This window comes from Phaseolus vulgaris, chromosome 8 (assembly GCF_051622355.1).
Source record: "Phaseolus vulgaris cultivar YP4 chromosome 8, ASM5162235v1, whole genome shotgun sequence".
Taxonomy (NCBI): Eukaryota; Viridiplantae; Streptophyta; class Magnoliopsida; order Fabales; family Fabaceae; genus Phaseolus; species Phaseolus vulgaris.
Genome location: NC_143505.1, coordinates 50,784,127 through 50,806,293, shown reverse-complemented (window position 1 = coordinate 50,806,293; position 22,167 = coordinate 50,784,127). Strand labels below are relative to the sequence as shown.

Here is a 22,167-nt window from a genome sequence, read left to right as displayed (position 1 = left end):
GATTTTGAGGGCTTTCCTAGCCCTCTTCTTCTTGAGTTGAGGATCAAGGTCACCTCACATCAAGGTCGCCTCACATCATCACTGCTCATGGATTATAATATTCCCTAGTCATAGTTGAATTTTTTAAAATCTAATATATAGTTGAATTTTTTAAAACATAATATACATGCAATAAAATGAATTGGATTTAAAATTTATATCAATTTTAACCAAATTAAATTTATTTAGATTTTTTAAATCTATTTAAAATATATTAAATCTAGATTAAATTTATTTTGTTAATTAAATTAATTCCATCATAATTTGAGTTTTAGTCGACTCAATCTGATATAGGTTCGAGCCCACTTAACTCGACATAGACTTTGGCCAGCTTGGCTCGACATGGAAACTAGTCGACTCGCCTTGACATCAGCCCAAGTCGACTCGACCTGGGCCCAAACCGACTCAAATCACCTAAGCCTAGTTCGACTGGGCTCTACATGGATCCGGTGCCAACTCGACATGGGCTCGAGCTGACTCGACTCGACATCAGTCTGGGCCAACTTAGCTTGACATCACCTCGAACCAACTCGGCTCGACACCTACTGAGCTCGACATTATCCCGGGCCGATTAGAGTTGACATCAACCCGACCCAACTCAGTTAGACATCAACCCGACTCGGCTCGACATCAGCCCAGATCGACTCGGCTAGACATCGGCCCAGGCCGACTCAAGTCTACATTAGCCCAGGCCAGCTCGGCTCGACATCGACCCGGGCCGGCTCGTCTTGACATCGGCCCGGGCCGGCTCGGCTTGACATCGGCCCATGCCAAATCGGTTCGACTTTTCCTAGGATGACTAGGCTCGACATCGTCCCGGGCCAACTCGACTCGACATCAGCCCGGGCTGACCCGACTCAACATGGACACAAGTTGACTAGGATCGACATGGGCCCGGGCTGACTCGACTCGACATCAGCTGTGGCCGACTCGGTTCGACATGGTCCCGGGTCGACTCAGCTCGAGATGGTCCCGTGGCCAACTCAACTCGACATGGTCTCGAGCTGACTCGGCTCGACATGGTCTCGGGCCAACTCGGCTCGACATGTTCCCGGGTCGACTTGGCTCGACATCAACATGGGTCGACTCGGTTCGACATCATTTTGGGTCGACTCGGCTCGCCATCAGCCTGGGTCAACTAGGTTTGACATCTACCCAAACTGAATCAGCTCGACATCAGCCCGGCTCAACTCGGCTTGACATCTTCCCGGGTCGACTCAGCTCGACTCGGCTCATCATTCTGGGTCGACTCTGCTCGACATTAGCCTGGCTCGACTAGGTTAGACATCGACCCAAACTAAATCAGCTCGACATCGACCTGGCTCGACTCGGCTTGACATCTTGCTGGGTCGACTCGGGTCGACTTGGCTCGTCATCAGCCTAGGTCAACTAGGTTTTACATCGACCCAAACTGAATCAGCTCGACATCGGCCCGAATCGACTCAACTTGACATCTTCCCAGGTCGACTCGGGTCAACTCGACCCAGGTCGACTCGACTCGACATCGGCCCGGGTCGACTCGGCTCAATATCGTTTGGCCTGGACTGACTCAGCGCGACTTGACTTGGGCGGACTTGGGCCCGGATCGATTCAGGTCAACATGGGCTCATGTCGACTTAGCTCGACATGGGTTAGGATTGACTCAGCTCAACCTAGGCCCGGATCAAGTCAAAATTCAACCCAAAATCCATTTTGGATAATCCAAAAAGTATCCAATCTTATATCTAATTCATATTCAATTAAATGGATTGGACTTAAAATCTAAAAATAGAGATTTGGATTTGAGATAAATCAATTTAAATAAATTAAAAATAATATAAATTTAGATAATTATGAATTGAATTTTACTATTTGGATATTTGTCACCTTTATATTCAACCATGAATTTGCTCAACCCAACACTCATGTTGTTGCCTCGGCATTTTCCAATGCCTTCATTTCTTTGAAATGGTGAGCCATCTTCTTTCGAGATATAACCAAATGGTTATCTGCATACATAAAGCTTTAGTTAGTATTAACTACAAACATAGCAAGTATAAGGTATTCAGGCTTTAGGAGAACATTCGTATAAAAAATAATCTCCAATTTTTCACAACTCTCATGCTCATTCTGTATCCATCTCTTCCAATTTTTTAGCACTTTGAGCGTGGGGTTCTAGATCCAATAAAGAGGAAAGTCCTTTACCATATTAGGGTCATTTGGGAAAGGATGGATCTTTATGAAACAAAATTTGAAACGTTTGAAAGATGTTTGAAAAATAGAAAGACCACTCTCATTCACAATATATTTCAAAGTGGACTTTAAGCCTAACAGTTCATGCATGGGATAACATATTATGGGTGGTCTGATAACAGCTCGATAGCGGGTAGCCTGATAGACCAACAAATATTTGCCATGATAGACTTTAAATGGCTCTGATACCATATTACAAAGTGAACTTTAAGTCTAACTCAACCCCATAAAATCAACTTATGAAATGAGGTTTGCACCAACTTATATATAATGAAATACTCCAATCTCTAGTACGTGGGATCTTCAACACAATATTTAAAGTCGCTCATGATATTTTAAACTCAAAAAAGAAAACAAACATGTTGGACGTTAGAATAATACTAAAATGAGTACACAATATTTTAAAGTCTAAAAAAAAATCCAAAGATCCAACTGTTAGGTGAAGTTGGAAATATTCTAACATAATTAAAATTTCCTTTTCAAACACAGTTACAGGTAACTTCAAGCCTAGTTTTATGAAGACCGTGTCATAGAAAAAAAACTAAAAGGGTCCTTAGCATCACCATCCACGTTCTTACATACAGGCTTCTCCAATTCACAAGCCTAAATTTTAGTAATGGCCTAGAGATTTCGAAGGGCTCTAAGTTTTTTTACGTTTAGTTTTTTTATAAACGTGTAAGTTTCCCTCAATAGTTCCATTTTAGCCCAAGGACACATCATAATCCATATAAGTGCTGAGAACACAAACCAAAAAAACATGAAAAGAAAGGAAAAACCACTTCAAAAGTTCAATATCCCAACCTTAAAAAACACTAAACAATGGTTCTAGAAAGTGATTTTCTCTAAAAGTATGCACTAACTCCTTCAAATCAGCAAAACAAAGCAGAGGAATGAACTAAAATCCAAAAGAAGAAATTTAATGTACCTAGGAGCATGAAGAAACTTTGTTCAAGGAAATGTGAAACTTCTTAAGGGTGTATGTCAAAGGAGAAGTTTAAGCAAGAAGTTTATAAATTTTGAATAAGCCCATGTTGCGAAGGAGAAAATTTAGGGTTATGAACATGTAGAGTGAGAGTCACTTATAGCCATGTTGAAGGGTATGTACAGAGATATGATAGTTGAGTGATCATATAAGTTGAAATTGTCCATGACCATATTTGGGTTTCATTTTGAACAGCTAATTTTCCATAGGATGAACTCTCAATGAAAATATTAAGTAGATCAGTATATAGGTGATAACTTAGTCACCTAATAACCAAATGAATACCATGTATCATCTTTGAGACGATCGAATGAGTGGTTACAAACAGAATCACAGCAATATGTGAATAAGCCATCTATCTAGTTTGGAGCTAACGGGACAAAGTGAACATAACTTTCCAACACTCAACATTCCAAGAAAAGAATAAAGAGAAAATTACCCTAAAATGATTTATTAAACACGTTTGTTTTGTCTTCACTAAGATATCTAGGTGAAGTCTGATTTATGAAATGATAAACAGGTCTTTCAAATTTTTAAAGAGAATAGAAGGAAATATTTTACAAATGATTTTTAAAAAAAATAAAGTTTGAATAGTTAACTTTTCTATTTATAAATTTTTTACTTAAATATTAAAATATTCATAATTTATCTTTTTTTTTAAATTTTACTATTAAACAATTAGCTACATCGTTAGAAAAACTATTCTTAATTCTATTTTTATAAAAGATGTTTCATTAACATAATAAACGTGAATATAAATTTTATGAAACACAAAAAAAACTATAAATACTAAAAGAAAATTGATATGAAAATAATGAGTGAAAAACAAATATTAAAAAGTAAAATTATTTTGAATTCTTTTAAAGAAGAATATTTATTACAACTAAAAAGATATATATTTAAATAAGAATGTAAACTGCAAAATAAAAAATGAAAAATAATAACAATGCAATTCCACAATTTAGATGTGATAAGAAGAAATGTAAAATAAAACAAGATACCAAAGATAAAATATAAACGCGTATAAAAAAATCAATAAAGCTGATCAACATAATGATAAGCATCATTGCTATTTATCTTTTTCCTCTTTTCTATTTTCTACTTAATCAGAGAATATATATATATATATATATGTCCCGACCAGTTCTCGGTCATCAACTCCCGTGACTGACCTCAGGCATCGCACACCGATGCCTGATAGTAAAGATGTGCCACGTAATGTGGGTCCCAGATACACATATTAGGGTGTTGGTCAGTTTTCGGATATCGGTGTCATAAACCTCGACGTTGGAGATCGACATCAGACCTTGCTAAAAGAGGGAGAGATCGGACGTCGACGGTCTGAACAGTTACATTGGGCCACGAAAGGTGGGTCCCAGAATTACACAGTTATCTGTTAAAACGACAGATATGAGGAAGCCTAAGTCACGAGGGATCCATGCAAGTGGTGTGTATAGCGCATTTAGGCACGACACGAGTAAATAGTCCTTGGAGGCGCTAAGGCCCATTAGGGTTAGGGTTTATGAAGGAAACTGCATGCATGACATGTGAATACTTAGGGCACTCGCAAACAGATGGCCCCAGAGACTTGGTGCACAAGTTGGTACCCAGGCGACCATTTTGTTAGTCGTTGCACTCCAGTTAAGGGAAGTTCCATGTGCCAGATTACGCTAAGATTATACAATAGCAGCGCAAGGACATTCTCCAAGGAACCCTAAACATGGGTAAGGGAACAAAGGTAAACCCTAGTTTCAACCTATATATGGTGCTAAGAACCCTAGCAAGGTACACAGTTTCTAAGACTGAAACTACTTTATACACTTAGTGTTTCTTTGCCCTGATACTGACTTGAGCGTCGGAGTGCAAACGGTCGTCAAGGCGCCCTTTGTCTTTGCAGGTGAGAGATTCTTCAATCAAGAAAGTACGATTCTCAAGCGAAGATAGGAGGACCAAAGACTGCCGTTCGAGTCAACCACCGAAGCGAGTTAATATATATATATATATATATATATATATATATATATATATATATATATAACTTTCGATAGTTATTTTTCTGAGGTACTTACACTATATGTTGTTGAAAAGTCTACGTAATGTGAATTGCAGTAAAATATATGTTTCACTTGATATTATAGTCTTCATGTCCCTCACAGTATCTACTTCTCTTTATATAATTTCCTTCTCAATTTGTATGATAAATAATTTTTATTTTAATATTTACAATTTTTTTTTTCAAGTATACAACCAATTAATCAATCTTCAAACAAGACTGTAAAACTTTTCTATTCTCTTAATGTACTTCATTCAATTTTAATCTCTTACTTTTAGTCTTTTATATATATATATATATATATATAATAATAATAATAATAATAATAATAATAATAATAATAATTAGTTATTCTATTGATTTAGTTAGATATTATTTTTTAGAATAAAAAATTATTGATATTTAAAGTAATTTTTATTAATAAAAAATTATAAATTAATTTTTAATTTGGTGTACTAATTACTTTAGATTCTGAAGTTGGTATCTAAGACCTTAGTAACTAATTAAATATCAAGTTATACACTAACTTATAAATTTTTATTAATAATAGAAATTACTTTAAATATCAATAATTTTTGTGTTTGTGGATGTTGTCTTCTATGAACATGTTTTTCCATATCAGAGGATTCAAGATACTAGCAATGAAACTAGCAGCCCTAACATTTATGATCAATTTTTTTTAACTGAAGATCAACCTGCTAATCAGGCATCACGGGTCATTCTTGCACCTTGTGATAATGCTGAAAATAATAGTAATAATTATTGTGAATTGGACATTGAGGTTCCAAGAGAAGTTTTATACAATGTAGACCAAAACCTCAATGAATATCATGAACAAAATTCTGAATTAGATCAGTCAATCCGAATGACTATAAGAATAAAAAGACCACCTGAGTATCTAAAAGATTATCATTCTAATATTAATGTTTCCAATACATCTTCAAGAGTTAAATATCCTTTGAATTCTATTTTGTCTTATAACAATTTGTCACCTTCTTACACATCTTTTGCCATATCTCTTTCTTCACATGTTAAGCCAAATACTTATTATGGAGTTGTGAAACATGACTCATGGAGAAAAGCTATACAATGTGAGATATTTGCATTGGAGTCAAATTAAAAATGAGAGATTCCTCTTCTACCTAAGGACAAAGTTGTCATAGGTTGCAAATGGGTATTCAAAATAAAATATGAGGTTAATGAGACAGTTGAAAGGTATAAAGCAAGACTAGTGGCAAAGGGATACACACAAACATAAGGCATTGACTACCTTGATATTTTTTCTCCAGTAACAAAGATGATCATCATAAGGTTGCTTCTCTCTCTAGATTCTATCTATAATTGGGAGTTGAAACAGTTAGACATAACCAATGCCTTTTTTACATGGAAATTGAAAGAAGATGTATACATGCTTCCTCCTCCTTGATTGACGTCTATTCAACCATAACAAGTTTGTAAATTAAAAAAAGGCTTTATATGGCCTTGATTATCAAGTTAGCAAAGCGTGGTTTGTCAAACTGTCATCCTTTTTACTTTCTGTAATATACTCAATATATGAATGATCATTCCTTGTTCATTAATTCTTCGAAAGGATCTTTTTCAACATTATTGGTATATGTGGATGATATAATATTGACACGAAATTATAAAGAGGATATTGATAAAATCAAACAAGCCTTTAATCAAACATTTAAGAGTAAGGATCTTAGAGATTTAAGATATTTTCTTGTTCTTGAATTAACAAGAAGTAAGGAATGGATAATGGTGAATCAAAGGAAATAAACACAGTAATTGTAACAAATGTATGTCTTTTAGCCTGCAAACATGCACTCACTCCTAATAATAGTCATGAAAAATTGTCTTTTATTGGGAATGTTCCTTTCAAAGATGTTCAAGCCTACAAAAGATTGATTGGAAGACTTTTGTATCTCACCAATATCCGACCTGGCATAACCTTTTTTGTGCAACAACTTTCTCAGTTTCTTGTTAAGCCTACAATTGCTCGCTATACTGCAACAATTAGAATTCTCATATATATTAAAGGATCTCCAAGTATTGGTTTATTTTTCTCTTCCAACACTTATGCTCATCTAAAAGCCTTTTGTGATAGTGATTGGGGGCACATATAGTGATTCAAGACAATCGATGACTGATTTTAATGTGTATCTTGGAAATTCCCTCATATCCTGGAAATCAAAGAAGCAAGGAACAGTATCAAAGAGTTCCTGTGAAGCTAAATACATGACAATGGCCACTGTTACATGTGAAATAACTTATCTTCTTCAAGATTTCAAAGTTCCTTTTGAGCAACCATCTCTTTTATAGTTTTTTTTATCAGCAATAAAAATAAATAAATAAATAGGAACCACTTCAGGGGTGGTCCAACCCTTATACAAAAATACCTGACACCAATCTCCTATTAGAACGCCTACCAAATTAGCAAAGGATAACCATACCAACACTAACCAACATTAATGAATCAACCTCATACAAGTCAGAGGATTTAAAACCCAACTAGAATAAGGGAAATAAGGAAAACGAGACTTTGCATAAATCCAAGACCATACCTTTACTTGCACCGAAGCGAACACTTCAAACACATCTGCCACACCTCTATTGAAGATGACCGAGTTCCTATGTTTCCAGATTTCGCTCACTATGCCAACCCAAATTGTACCCTAAACTTCGTTAACCGAAACAGAAGCCTGACTCATCCTGAATTGTGAAAAATTTGACTTAGGGTCCTTGTGAATTACAGACGACACACCAAGCCACTTGAAGCACAGACACCAGACATGCCAAACAAACCTGCAAACAAAAAACAAGTGACAAGACGACTCCTCCTCCTCCCCACACAAACAACACAAGGGATTTTCTACCGCCACTCCACGCCTTACCAAGTTAACCCTAGAGGCAATCCTATTCTCCGACAACCTCCAAGCAGTGAACAAAGTAGAAGGCAAGGCTTTGCACCTCCACAACTTACTATACACAGGAGAATACTCCCCTCCTCTAACCCGCCTTACCTGAACATAGGTAGAGTTGACTGAGAAAGTTTGACTCTCTCCGATCTTCTAGACCCAACTGTCTGCCTCCCCAAAAACCAACTTCACCTCTTGCAGACTCTGAAACAGCTGTTCCACCAAAGACTTCTCCCAGTCGAAAAAGGATCTATGCCAGTCCAAATTCCACACCTATTCACCATTATACCAATACCCAAGCTTAGCAATTTTTGCGTTTTTGGCTGAGCTTAGAGAGAAAAGTCTCGGAAAAACTCCCTTCAAAGTACCACAGCTTAACCAGCTGTCCTCCCATAAAGAAATATCCTTACCATCCCCCACTTTCCACTTAAACCCATCTTTAAAACTTCTACCCCAACCCTCTAAATCCCACACCTCCTTCAAATCTTTCCACCAGAGAGAGCCCCTACTAGACTTACCACCTTCTCTCAAACTTCTCCAACCACTATACTTAGAATCAAGAATCTCTTTCCACAAACCTCCTTTATCCGTACCCAGTCTCCAAATCCACTTTCCTATTAAAGCCAAGTTAAATTTCCTAATATCAATGATTCCAAGACCTCTAGAATCCCGAGGCTCACACACCTTATCCCAAGAAGCCCAAACGATCTTCCTTCCATCAGAGCCCCACCCCTAAAGGAAATTCCTTTGGACCCGAACTAACTTGTCTGCAACCACAGAAGGCAATTTAAATAAAGACATAAAAAATAACGGGATTGAAGAGAGAACAGACTTGATCAAACAAATCCTCTCTGCCATTGACAGGCACCTGCCTTTCCACCTATACAGTTTACTCTGAACTTTCTCAACCACCCCGTTCCACAAGCACCACACTTATGGCATCCTCCTACCGGTAGCCCCAAGTAAACAAATGGAGTTACCATCACATTACAATTAAGAATAGCCGCAAAACGCTGAAGCGAACTCGAATCCATCCCCAGCCCGCCCAATCTGCTTTTTAAGAAATTAACCTTAAGCCCATAAGCAAGCTCAAAACAAAGCAAAATCGCCTTAATGTTGAAGATACTTTTGGTATTAGCTTCACAGAAGAATAAAGTATCATTAGCATATTGCAACATATTCACCTTTACTTTAGCTCTTCCAACCTCCAAACTATCAATCAAATTCTTCTCTTCTGCCATCCTAGAAACTCTAGCCAACCCTTCTGCAACTAAAAGGAAGAGAAACGGAGCTAGTGGATCACCTTGGCGAAGACCCTTCCTAGGAGTAAATTCCCTAGTAGGACTACCATTCACCAACACAGAAACTGAAGCAGATTCTATGCAACATTTTATCCACTGAATCCATTTAGCACAGAAACCCAACCGATCAAGCATATAATAAATAAACTCCCAACTAACCGAGTCATACACCTTCTCATAGTCAACTTTGAAGAACACACAACTCTTCCTCTTTCTTTTATATTCCTCCAGCACCTCATTAGCTACTAACACACTGTCCAGCAAACCCTACCTTCAAGAAAAGTTGACTGTCTCAAATCAATAACTTTACTAATTACCTTTTTCAAGCGTAGAGACAACACTTTTGAGATAATTTTATACAAGCATCCAACTAACGAAATAGGTATGAACTCGCCGAGTTGCTGGGGGTTTTCTACTTTCGGGACGAGACAAAGGAATGAAGCATTTGAACCTCTAGGTCAATGACTTTTAGATGCGAAATCCTTCACTGCTGACACCACATCCAACTTTACAATATCCCAACAAAACTTTAAGAAACCAAAGTTAAATTCGTTAGGACCTGGACTCTTTGAACTTTCACAATTCCAAACTGCAACCCTTATTTCTTCTTCAGAGAAGTCACCGACCAACAACTCGTTATCAGCTTGCGAGATAGAATTAAACCTTACATTGTCCAATCTAACCGTACAAGCTTCATTCCTGGCAAACCTATCTTCAAAGTAATCCATAACCTTGTCCTTGATCACAACCTTATCATCGTTCCACCTTCCATCAACAAACAACCCATGTAACTCGTTCCTCGCCCTTCTCCACTTTACTGACGAGTGAAAAAACTTTGTAGTGTGACAATGACTCAACAAGATACATTGCAACAAACCTAGTGTTTCACGAGCGTACGAAACACATAAAAATAGATGTCACATTTTTAGGGAAAAATTGAAGAATCCCATCCATTTGCTTCACATTTCCACCACAAAGCAACTAGATGACATTTATACCAAAGTCTTAAGTCCTCGATATTTGTTCCAAGTTGAGTCTCATCAATATTTGCTCCCCAACTTGTGGGAAATATACAAGGATATGGGTACAAGACTTTTAGAAGAAAGTTAATATCAATTTTGTCTTTTTTAATTCTTAGTTGTTTTTATTTGTACAAGTGTCTATCATTTATTTTGTCTTTTCTGATTCTTGTCTTTATTGACTATTTATATTCTTTTTTAGTTAGACCTAAAATAAGTGTATTACTTGTATATATTTTGACTCTCCGCTTTGATTTCAATAAGAAAAAACAAAAAAAATATTCTTTTTCATATTCTTTGTCTTCCTTTTTCTCTTTTTTTTTTCTTCTCTCTTATTTTTATAGTACTACCTTAAGTGTATATTTGTGTTTGTAAATTTATAATAACCCCATTCACATCTTATTTTTTTTCATATATGTGCAAAACTGACACATCAGTGATTTACTAAAATTGTATTTAATTAGAGTAATATCTTCGTAACCATTTGAATTAAGATATATAAGTATAATTATCAATTCATACAAATTTATTTAAGTAGTCACCAAAAAGTTATACTACTATTAGTCACCAAAGAGTCGTTGGCTGAATTGGTATAAAGCTTTTTTTTATATCTTTAATAAAGTTTTAGTTTCAAATTTTACGAATAAAACAAAATTAAAAGAAAGACCACATTAACCAAGTTGCCAACAAATATTAACCGTTAATAAATTACACTGCTAAATTATATAACTAGTATTTTAGTAGGTGCATGATGACAACAACAAAAAAATGTTTATTTTCTATATTTATAATTTAGAATAAATATGTTGTATTAGTTATAGATTATTTTTAAGATATTAAATTTAAGTTAGAATTAAAAAAGATAAAGTAAAAGAGATAAGAAGTTAAAAAAAATATTCAAAATTACTTTTCTTAAAGAAAAATAGCCAAAAACTCTCATTACAAAATAATTACTTTACTTATATAAAAAAATAATATAGTCAGAACAAAGTATCGATGACATTAAGCATAAATAACAAATAACTAAGATTTTGAAATAAGTTTTATAGTTTTCATTATATATAAAAGATTGAAAAATCTTTATTAAAAAGATAAGATTCATATTGATAAATGTTTTTATTTTTTACCTTATAAACTATTAATACACTTGTAATCTTTCAATAGTTCTATATTAGAAAATTGTATAAACTTAGTGTAACGATAAATACTAGACGAACCGGTCTCGATAATCGACCATTCCAGTCAAAGAACATAGGAAATGTAGTAAGTAATAATAGTTAGAAGTAGTGTTGAATGAGTTAATGTACATCCCGAAGTATGCAAGAATAACTGATTAACTGAAAGATACACGTTCCTAGTATCAAGGAACCACTATGCATATCAGTTAATAATTGATGTTTGGCCCATCAAGGTCAAAGCCCATAAGCCAATGTTGTAAATAGAACCCTCTGTGAAGTAGTAAGGTACATTTTACCAAAATACACCTAAATTAGAATACTTACTTGAGCGTCGGAGTACCTTTTGCAGATAACCCTTCGATGGATCGAGCGTCAACACTAAAGGAAGGAGACTTAAAGAAATCAGGAGACCACCGACACGTCAACAATTGTACGTCTAGTCACAGGTACTATTTGGCGCCCTCGGCCTATACAGGTACAATTCCCCGACCGACCGAGCATCAACACTGAAGGAAGGAGACTTAAAGAAATCAGGAGACCACCAACACGTCAAAAATTGTATGTCTAATCACAGGTAGTATCTAAGCCCTTCAGCCTATACATGTACAATTGGCGCCTACCGTGGGGTCGAGTTAGTATTCGATTTAAAGCAACAAGTCACAACAGGCAACGAGGTGGCAACAAGGAATAATGGTAACAGCTCTATACATGTACAATTGGCGCCTACCGTGGGGTCGAGTTAGTATTCGATTTAAAGCAACAAGTCACAACAGGCAACGAGGTGGCAACAAGGAATAATGGTAACAGCGACCGTATGGCAAATGAGCAAATAGCTATGATCCGGGCTCTCTAGGCACCAATGGAGGAGTTACGACAAAAAGGCATCGCAAATCAGTTACGGAATGAAGAGGATTGACGTCAAAATGAGTAGGAGATATCCCTTTTGAAGGAGCAGAATAAAATCTACAGCAACGGCTTGATGAGCATGAATGGGAAGAACAATCATGAACACCACCACCAACCCCTCAAACCCATCAAACTCATCAAACTCACCAAAGTTCCAGAAACACTCCTCTCCCGAACGACGAGGAAGATCCGAGAGAACATCCATTCACAGATGAGATAATCGATACACCACTCCTTTCCGAGTGAAAAGGATTAACTATCAAACTCTATGACGGTTCCACCAACCCAGATGAGCACTTAAATGTCTTCAAGACATAAAAGAACTTATACACAACCAACAAGGCAGTATGGTGTAAGGTCTTCCCCACCTCCCTCCAAGAGGGCCGCTTAGTTGGTTCATCGGACTCCCACCCAATTCCGTGGGGAACTTCAAAGTCCTGACAACGAAGTTCATCACACAATATGCATCGAGCCGACCGCATCACACCTTATCCATGTCTCTCCTTAACGTGAAACAAGAAAAAGGAGAATCCTTGCGAGCATTTATGGATAGATTCAACAAAGTTTGCATGGGTATCAGAAATTTGATGTCAGAGATAGCCATGCATCACCTTGTCTCGGCAATCCGACCAGGCCGATTTACTGAAATCTTAATCAAGAAACCGGCTAAAAAGATGAATTATGAAATTGCACAACCAAGTTTATGCAGATAGAAGAACACATCAACTATCATAGAAGTCATCAATTTGAAAGTGCTGATAAGGGGAAAAAGAAAGACAAAGACAAAGGCAATCGACCTGTATCAGGTCAGTCCGACTGTTTCAGAGAAAATCGGGGACTCTGATTTCTTAGTTACACGCCATTGACTGTTCCAAGGGGAAGAGTTTTGGATGGGGCATTGCCAGCCGAGTTAATCCCGACCTTAAAGCAATCGCAGACCCCACGATACATCTAAACACTGCCGCAACTATGGCCATACGACCGAAGGCTGTCAAGCATTGAAAGACAAGATAGAAGATCTTATTCAAGCTGACCACTTCCACAAATTCATTAAGACTAACATTGACACATACTGATCTCCAAGAGGTCTCTCGACATTCTAGGATGAGAAGTCAATACAATAGCTGGAGGTTTTGCAGAAGGTGGATGTTCTAATTCGGCTAGAAAGAAGCATCTTCGGGCCATCCAATCGGCCTATTCCACATCCACCCGAAATCGACCGAGGATGCCCCCGATTACTTTTACTGATGATGACTTCACCGCAATAGACCCAACACAAGACGATCCCATGGTGATTAATGTGGAAATAGACAAGTTTGAAATTACCAAGGTCTTAGTGGATCAAGGAAGTTCGGTGGATATCCTTTATTGGAAGACCTTCAGGAAAATGAGAATTCCAGAAACAGAAATGCAGCCTTATGATGAACAAATTGTTGGATTCTCGGGTGAACGAGTGGATACCAAAGGATTTATCGACCTATACACTACGTTCGGTGAAGAGGGGTGTCTCATTAAAACTATAAAAATTAGGTATTTGTTGGTTAATGCAAATACTTCGTATAATATACTGCTCAGACGGTCGTCCATTAATCGTTTAAAGGCAATAATATCCACCCCTCACCTACCTATGGAGTTCTCATCAACGGCCTGTGATATCTTCACGGTTCATGTGGATCAAAAAATGCTCGCGCATGTTATGTCGCAAGTCTAAAGGTCGAACCTACCAGGCGGCTATACAGAGCATCACCTCACGGACGGTCTCCCGAAAGGAGGAGACGCTCCCATGATAGAAGAACGAGAGAACATATGGTTGCACTAGTTGATTTTGACCCTCGACATGATGAAGCCCGTATAGAGCAAGGCGAGGATCTTCATCCCTTGCCCCTTCGAGATGATGAACACAAGACACCCATTGGAACTTCCTTGAAACTGGACGATAGCAAGTTCGTAAGTTAAACTTTGAGTGGACAGCTGTTGATATGCCCGGGGTGTGCCCGAATATCATTACACATCGCCTCTCCATGTATAAAGAGGTCAGGCCAAAAACCCAGAAGAAGCGAAAAATGGGTGAAGAAAAGTGTGTTGTCGCACGATAAGAAGCTGAGAAGTTAGAAAAAGTTGATTTTATCATAAGAGCACATTATAAAAACATGGTTAGCCAATGTGGTTATGGTCAATAAATCAAATGGAAAGTGGAGGATGTGCACAGATTACACTGATCTTAACAAGGCATGTCCTAAGGATTCTTATTGTCTGTCGAGAATTGATCAGCTAATCGACGGAGCAGCAGAGCATATTATCCTGAGTTTTTTAGAGGCATATTCAAGATACAATCAAATCCAGATGCATTCAAGAGACAAAGAAAAACCAACTTTTATGACTGATTGTAATAATTTTTATTACGAATTCATGCCTTTCGGCCTAAAAAATGTCGAGGCCACCTACCATCAACTGATGGACTACATCTTAAAATAATGCTCGGTCACACTGTTGAAGTATATGTGGATGACATTGTTGTCAAAACTGACTCTTGCCAACAGCACATCAAAGACCTACAAGAAGTCTTCCAAGCCCTTCGTGACCACGTCAAATAATCAGGCCGAATATGAAGCTATCATAGTCGGTCTTAACATCGCCCTTGATTTGGAAGTGAAAAGCTCATATGTAAAAGTGACTCTCAACTAGTGATCAAACAACTTAAAAAGGAATTCGAAGTCAAAGAGACGTTATTGCAACAATATTATCACTTTGTTTAGGGTTTAATTGTAAAGTTTATTGAGGTAAAAATCCAACATATCCACCGGGAATACAATACCCGAGCTTATATGCTTTCCCACCTAACAACTGCTAAGAAGAAAGGACTTCATCGGTCAGTCATATACGTGACCTTGAGTAATCCCAGTGTTAGCTCAGGAGAGTGTATGACAACTGATATATAGCCCAACTGGATGACACCTATCAAATAGTTTTTTAATAGATGGGAACTACGGGTGCATTCGGAAAAAAAATAATGAGGCATCAGGCCGCCCAGTTTCTACTAATAGATCAAGATCTTTATCGGCAAGGTTACACTCGTCCACTCTTAAAATGTATCACCCTCAAGCAAGCCACTTATGTCATGCGGGAGATACACGAGGGGTATATGGTACTCATCGAGGAGCTTGGACAATGGCAACCAAAGTACTACGGGCAGGCTATTGTTGGGCAACTGTACAGGGTGATTGTACAAAATTTCTGCAAAAGTGTATTAAGTGTCGGAAGTATAGTAGTTTATCTCACAAAAAACCTGAGAATCTTCACTACATTCTCTCCCTGTGGACATTTGATAAGTAAAGGATGGATATCATCAAACCCTTTACTTCAGGTAAAGGACAATGTAAATTTCTATTGGTAGGCGTAGATTATTTTACTAAGTGGATAGAGTTCGAACCCTTGGCGGTCATCACTACATGGAATGTCCAAAATTTTGTTTGAAAAAACATTGTGTGCCGATTTGGAATACCGCATGTCATCATCACTGATAAAGGTCGACAATTCATCGATCGAGGATTAGCTTAGTTTTACGAAAAGCTTGATATCAAACACATAACAAAGTCAGTAGAACACCCTTAGACCAACGACCAAGCCAAGGCCGTCAACAAAGTAATTCTTAATGAATTGAAAAAGAGACTCAGTCCAGCCAAAGGTAAGTGAACTGAGGAACCTCTAGAAGTCTTATGGGCTTACTGATGTACGCCAATGTCCACCATGCAGGAAACCCCATATAGTTTGACTTATGGGACGAAAGTTATGGTTCCTATTGAAGTAGTTGAGTCCTCTCTACGATGATAAACACTGAATTTGGATTTGAATAAAGAAAGTTTGTTGGTCGGCCTTGACCATATCAACGAAATCAGAGATAACAGCAAAATAAGAGAAGAAGCATGCAAAGTGTGGGCGGCAAGAAGATATAACTCGAAGGTGAAGCCAAGAAACTTCCAAAAGAGAGACTTAGTCTAGCGAATGTGCAGTGACTCCAAGAAAGACGACAATAAGTTCTCAAGCAATTGGGATTTATTATTTAGCATTTTTATCAAGAAGAAATGTACCGAGAATGTGGAATGTCACGCATCTCAAATTCTATTATAGTTTATGAAAAATCAATAAAATAGTGTACTCTTTCCTCGCTTGGTTGTTTAACCCTTAAGGAGGATTTTCGACCGAGAAGATTTTAATGAGGCACTTTAAAATTATATTTTGTTATCACATGATTATCGCATCGACTGATCAGAAATAGTAGGATTTTCAACTCCAACCGACTTCATTGAGGCTAACCCCTCAACCAGCCTAGATAACCACCACTCAGAGTGGTAAGTATATAATTAAGGAGTCGTAGTTCCAATTTCATTTATCGAGATTCCAGCCTTGACCCGTATATTTTATTATTTTAGGTTAATTTATCAAGAATAACTCTTAATAGGCCATCATTGTACGCGACTAATGCTGACCACATCCAGTAATTATCGTTAACCATGATCCGAACCACATAAAGCATCGCCGAATAAGATAAAATATTGCTTAGAGCGGTCGGAATAAAATAATTTTATCTAACATTTCATCAGTTGATCAAAGATAAACCTTACACTAGAATAACTTATTCTTACTTCGCATGATAGGAATAAGGTGGAAGTTTCTATTTCGTATTTATTCAAGTTTCATTACCACATTCCACCGCTCAGTCGGTCAGATGTTACTTGTAACGATTGGGCGACGTCACTTGAATCATTAAAGTATCGCATAAATTCAAATTACATTGTTCGAAATTAATAGGCTCGGACAACCATTATTGATTATTTTATTCAAACCATATTCATGTAAGTACTCGGTCGTCCAAATGAGCATAAGTATAATCAAAACTCAAAGATATTAACAACATTCTCAAAATATATCAACGTGTTCAAAATATAAGAGTAAATTAAATTAAAAGGTTTTGATCAACATGTATGTCGCGAAAGAAGGCCGCTCAATGAAGGCCTTGATGGAACTACTCCTAACTTATACGCAACATAAAGGAGTGACACTTCTCCACCTTTGCAGATAGTGTTTTCTCCCTTTCTTCAACTTCAACCTTTTCCTTGGCAAGCTCGGTCTTTATCGCCTCTACCTCGGTTTTCAGGGCCTGTTGGGCCTTCTTGGCTGCAACATTATCTTGGCACACTTATTTTGAATACTTTCATCGTCTCCAATGTTGCTTTCAAAGAGCTAGTAGACTCGGCTGTTACGTTTTCAACTTGGGTATAACCACAGTTGTGGTTCTTTCCAACTCTTCCCCAAGAGTACAACCAACCACCAGTGCCCGACTCTGTAGCTCAATTAACTCCGGAATCAAGTTATTGATAGGGACGACCGCTAGAAAGCTTTCTTCCTCCGCTAATATTGCAATTTGTACCCCGGACGCCAATTGCATGAAGGGGTTAAGCATAGAAGGTTTTCGAGAGGATGACCCTGCCTCTGCATTTTGTTAGACCATCTTAGCCGGGTGGCCCTTCTTTCAATTCACCGGAGGGATGATGGTGGTTGGGGGCACTATGTCGACTGGAACGATCGGGTTTCCTTTCCTGATTGTCTCGAAGCTGTTGACTTTTCTATTCACTGCCTAGCGTCATAATTGGCCATGTAGTCCCCAAGGGCCGGGTCCAATGGAGTCATGATAGATGCAAAACACAAACAAATTAAACACCCTCAACATAATGAATACAATCAGGTATATAAGAAGTACACATACCAGTAAAATTTGTCCACCTCTTGGACGACATGTACAACGCTACCAACTCTCGAGTAGGTAACTTATTCGGGAGTTGGTCGAAAACCACAAGAACTTCTTTATCCTGAGGGGTCATCGACGACCTCGGCCAGGTAGCGATTCTTGAGGGATTGGGGTCCAATGAAAAAGGAAACTTGGTCTACCCTTCAGAATCGACTCTCCGATTCCACGAAAATTTTGAAATATTTTTCTTTAAAAATTTTGTATGAGGTGGTGTATGTTGCAAATTGAACACTACCCAGTCAGCTTGACAAAGACATCCAACTCACTGGAGTACTCGGACGAGAGTTATAATAAAATAGAAATGATTGAGGTGTAGGTAATATTTTTGAAAATATTACAAATAATTCTGAAGGCTTGAAGAGTTGCCCACGAATTGGGATGCAACTGGATCAAGACCACATTAAGGATTTGAAGGACCCCCTTGGTGAATTCGTCGAAAGGAAGGGTGATATGTAAATAAGAAAAAAAAATATTATATACGAAAAAGAAGTCATGAGGCGCATTTTCCCGTCCATGACAGACTGCATTGATATAACCACAAATATCGGTCATCAGCGCGTCCAAGGGCGAATCCAGTTTTAAGAAAGCTATTTGGATAAATATTTATCCAAATTATTGGAGTCTCTGAAACTAGTAGGGATATCCAAGACGCGTTGATCAACCCAATCGTAACTCGGACAGTCTGATTTAAAGTCGTCTGAGTCATTCACGTCTCTCGCACTACCAAATGCGGTGCGAGTAACATCGGATGACTCAATATTTACAATAATTTTAGAGGAGTCGGAAGTAGAAGACATGACTAACCTGAATAAAGTACGAGGAGTGAAAGCAATTTGAAAGACTCGACACTCGGAGGTCACGGAGTAAACTCTATAGCAGCGAAGAAAGCGTAAATCCTACTACGTTCAAATGTTGCCCTATTTATAGGAAATCAAATAGGAGAGAGGTTATGATGTCATCCATTCGAAGCTGTTAGATCCATACCCATCCAGTGATTCACATCATTCAACATACCAAACGACACAACATCTCAACCGTTAGATATATCTCATTAAACAATGCTCATTAAAAGACACTTTATTCTAAAAAGAAAATGCCATGTCTCTACTAGGCATTTAATGCTCCCAAATGGTCATATCTCACATCGGGAACACCAACATTCATCTCCGACTCTTCAGAAATTAGTTTCTTCGATCGATACCGGATGGACCAGTCTCGGTGACCGACCGCCCGAGTCAAAGAACATGGGAAATGTAATAAGTAACAACAATTACAAGTAGCATTGAATGAGTCAATCTACATCCCGAAGTATGCGGGAATAACTGATTAACTGAAAGATACAAGTTCCTAGTATCAAGGAACCACTATGCATATTAGTAAATAACAGATGTTCAACCCATCAAGGTCAAGGCCCATAAGCCAATGCTATAAATAGAGTCCTATGTGAAGGAATAAGGTACGTTTTTCACATTTCACCAGAATACACCTAAATGAGAATACTTACTTGAACGTTGGAGTACCTTTTGCAAGTAACCTTGACCGATCGAGCATCATAACGGAAGGAAGGAGACTTAAAAAAATTGGACAACTACCAATACATTAACAATTGTACGTCCAGTCATGAATACTATTTGCAACCTCAATCTATACCGGTACACTTAGGTTTTGCTGAAGATGATAATAGTAACATTGTAGCACTTATAGTAAGTAGAAGATAGAAGATGTGTCTCTTATGGAGATAGATAGGGTAGGCAAAGATTTTGAATAAACTGAAATTAAGGGCGTGTGTGGTGAACGGAGCAAAAGGGAATCCCTATAGGCCAAAACAAACCCATCAACGAAACACGTCCTTATGAGTTGTGTAGCTCAGAGGAAGGGGAGATCCTGAAAGGCAAAGGAAGCTCCTCTCCGAAACAAATCCCATTCTGTATCGCCCAATTTTCCCCAAACATCTATCTCTCTCCTGTCTTATCTGACACTGTGGGTCCCACTTTCTCCCACCACCCTCACCATTACTCTCTCTCTCCATAAAACCCCTAACACAGCACTTATTTTCTCTGATCCAAATCCTTCTTCAACCTTCTTCACCCTTCCAAACTTTACACAGTGCAACAAACACAAAACACACGTCATGAAACAATAGCTTCAAGTGTTCAAAGACATCAACATGTTCTCAAAACTTCATCCGCAACACCAACCTTTTCAATTCTCCCGAGAATGTCAAACATCCGAGGACGATGACAGCCGGGGTAGCGGTGGACCCAACCTCGTGGCACAGAAGCCCGTCTCCACAGGCGATGGAGCTACAATTGAAGTAGTGCGGCGGCCCAGGGGCCGCCCTCCCGGCTCCAAAAACAAGCCCAAGCCGCCTCTTATTATTACCCGCGAGCCCGACCCCGCCATGAGCCCCTTCATTTTAGAAATCCCTGGCGGGAACGACGTCGTCGATGCCCTAACCCAGTTCAGCCGCAGAAAGAACACGGGCCTCTGTGTCCTCACCGGTTCGGGAACCGTTGGTAACGTCACTCTCCGCCAACCCTCCGTTGCTACCGTCGGCACCGTTACCTTCCACGGACGCTTCGACATCCTATCCATGTCCGCCACCTTCCTCCTCCACGCCCCCCCGCCGCCGGCCCCTCCCTCCACCTTCACCGTCTCGCTAGCCGGACCACAGGGGCAGATCGTCGGCGGACACGTCGCTGGAAGGCTGCTCGCTGCTGGGACGGTCTTCATCATCGCCGCGTCGTTCAACAACCCCTCCTTCCACCGGCTGTCGTCGGAGGACGACGCGCAGAATAACTGTGCGTCCGGCGGCGGCGGCAGAGATGCGCAGTCGCCGCTTGCCTCAGGTGGTGTCGCGGAGAGCGGACAACTTCCGGCGGAGCCGTGTATGTACAGCTGTCACCTCCCTTCGGATGTGATTTGGGCTCCAACGGCTAGACCACCTTTCTGATGATCTTATCCGTGGCTGTTCTGTGAATTTTGTTTCGTTAATTGTGGGGATTTTTGTTTCGCTATTATTTTTTTCTTTCTTGAGTTTATTTATTTAGTTGTAATGTTGCTGCTAGCTACTTATTTAGCTCTAGTTCCAAATAGAATACTCTCTGGTTTAGAGTTTAGAATAATGCTTAATGCATGCCTTATTGTTTCATCTCATCGTTTTTTTCTTTCTTTCTTTACATCATTTAATTCTTCAAACTTGCCAACACTTCATTCGGTGAAACATGTTTAACTCCTGGTTAATAAACTCTCTTTCGTTACTGATTTTGTTATTTATTATAGTTTGTATCCTGAAACGAGATTATTCTGGTTTGACTAGGATCTTAGTCATGTATGAACTCTAAATTGCGTAATTAATGATCTCTAAATCTATTTTTGCCAATAATACTTTTGGTTTTTTGTTTTTTTTTTTTTATAGAGAGAGGCCAAAATATTGGAAATTTAGTTAGTAGTGTTAAAATTGCCCTTATAGAAAAAATATTAAAATAATAATATTAAAATAATAATATTGGAGTTGGAGTTGTAATGTGGATTTATAGAAATATGGGTCTGTGAATGATCAATTAGTTGAAGAAGATAAAAAGGAAAGAAGATAAAAAGGTGATTTTTAAATTAGTTGAAGAAGATAAAAAGGTGATTTTTAAAGTAAGGGAATTATAATACACTAGGTGAAACGCCCAGAATGGAAGATTGTGGTGGTTCTGGACCACATTTGGATTAGGAGAAGAAA

General features: G+C 38.4%; 2 protein-coding genes across 2 annotated transcripts; one reads left to right on the top strand and one right to left on the bottom strand.

Moving 5' to 3' along the window:
* Window positions 1-8,380: 8,380 nt before the first annotated feature.
* Window positions 8,381-18,510, bottom strand: LOC150025639 (uncharacterized). Its single transcript, XM_090294148.1, has 6 exons — window positions 18,396-18,510; window positions 10,088-10,345; window positions 9,298-9,605; window positions 8,991-8,994; window positions 8,582-8,841; window positions 8,381-8,500 (listed from the first exon to the last, which is right to left on the bottom strand). The coding sequence occupies exons 1-6, from the start codon at window positions 18,508-18,510 to the stop codon at window positions 8,381-8,383; spliced, it is 1,065 nt and encodes a 354-aa protein (XP_090150274.1).
* Window positions 18,511-20,231: 1,721 nt separating this feature from the next.
* Window positions 20,232-21,588, top strand: LOC137826082 (AT-hook motif nuclear-localized protein 17). The gene has a single exon (XM_068631931.2). It carries the CDS (start codon window positions 20,605-20,607, stop codon window positions 21,388-21,390), a length of 786 nt encoding a protein of 261 aa, XP_068488032.1. The 5' UTR covers window positions 20,232-20,604; the 3' UTR covers window positions 21,391-21,588.
* The last annotated feature ends 579 nt before the right edge of the window (window positions 21,589-22,167 follow it).

Coding starts and splice junctions, on each gene's coding strand:
- LOC150025639 (XM_090294148.1), bottom strand. CDS start 18,510: ATGACCCCTCAGGATAAAGAAGTTCTTGTGGTTTTCGACCAACTCCCG. Junction 9,606..10,087: donor TGAAAGTTCAAAGAGTCCAG/GTCCTAACGAAT, acceptor AATGTTGCATAG/AATCTGCTTCAGTTTCTGTG. Junction 8,501..8,581: donor GCTGTGGTACTTTGAAGGGA/GTTTTTCCGAGA, acceptor AATGGTGAATAG/GTGTGGAATTTGGACTGGCA.
- LOC137826082 (XM_068631931.2), top strand. CDS start 20,605: ATGTTCTCAAAACTTCATCCGCAACACCAACCTTTTCAATTCTCCCGA.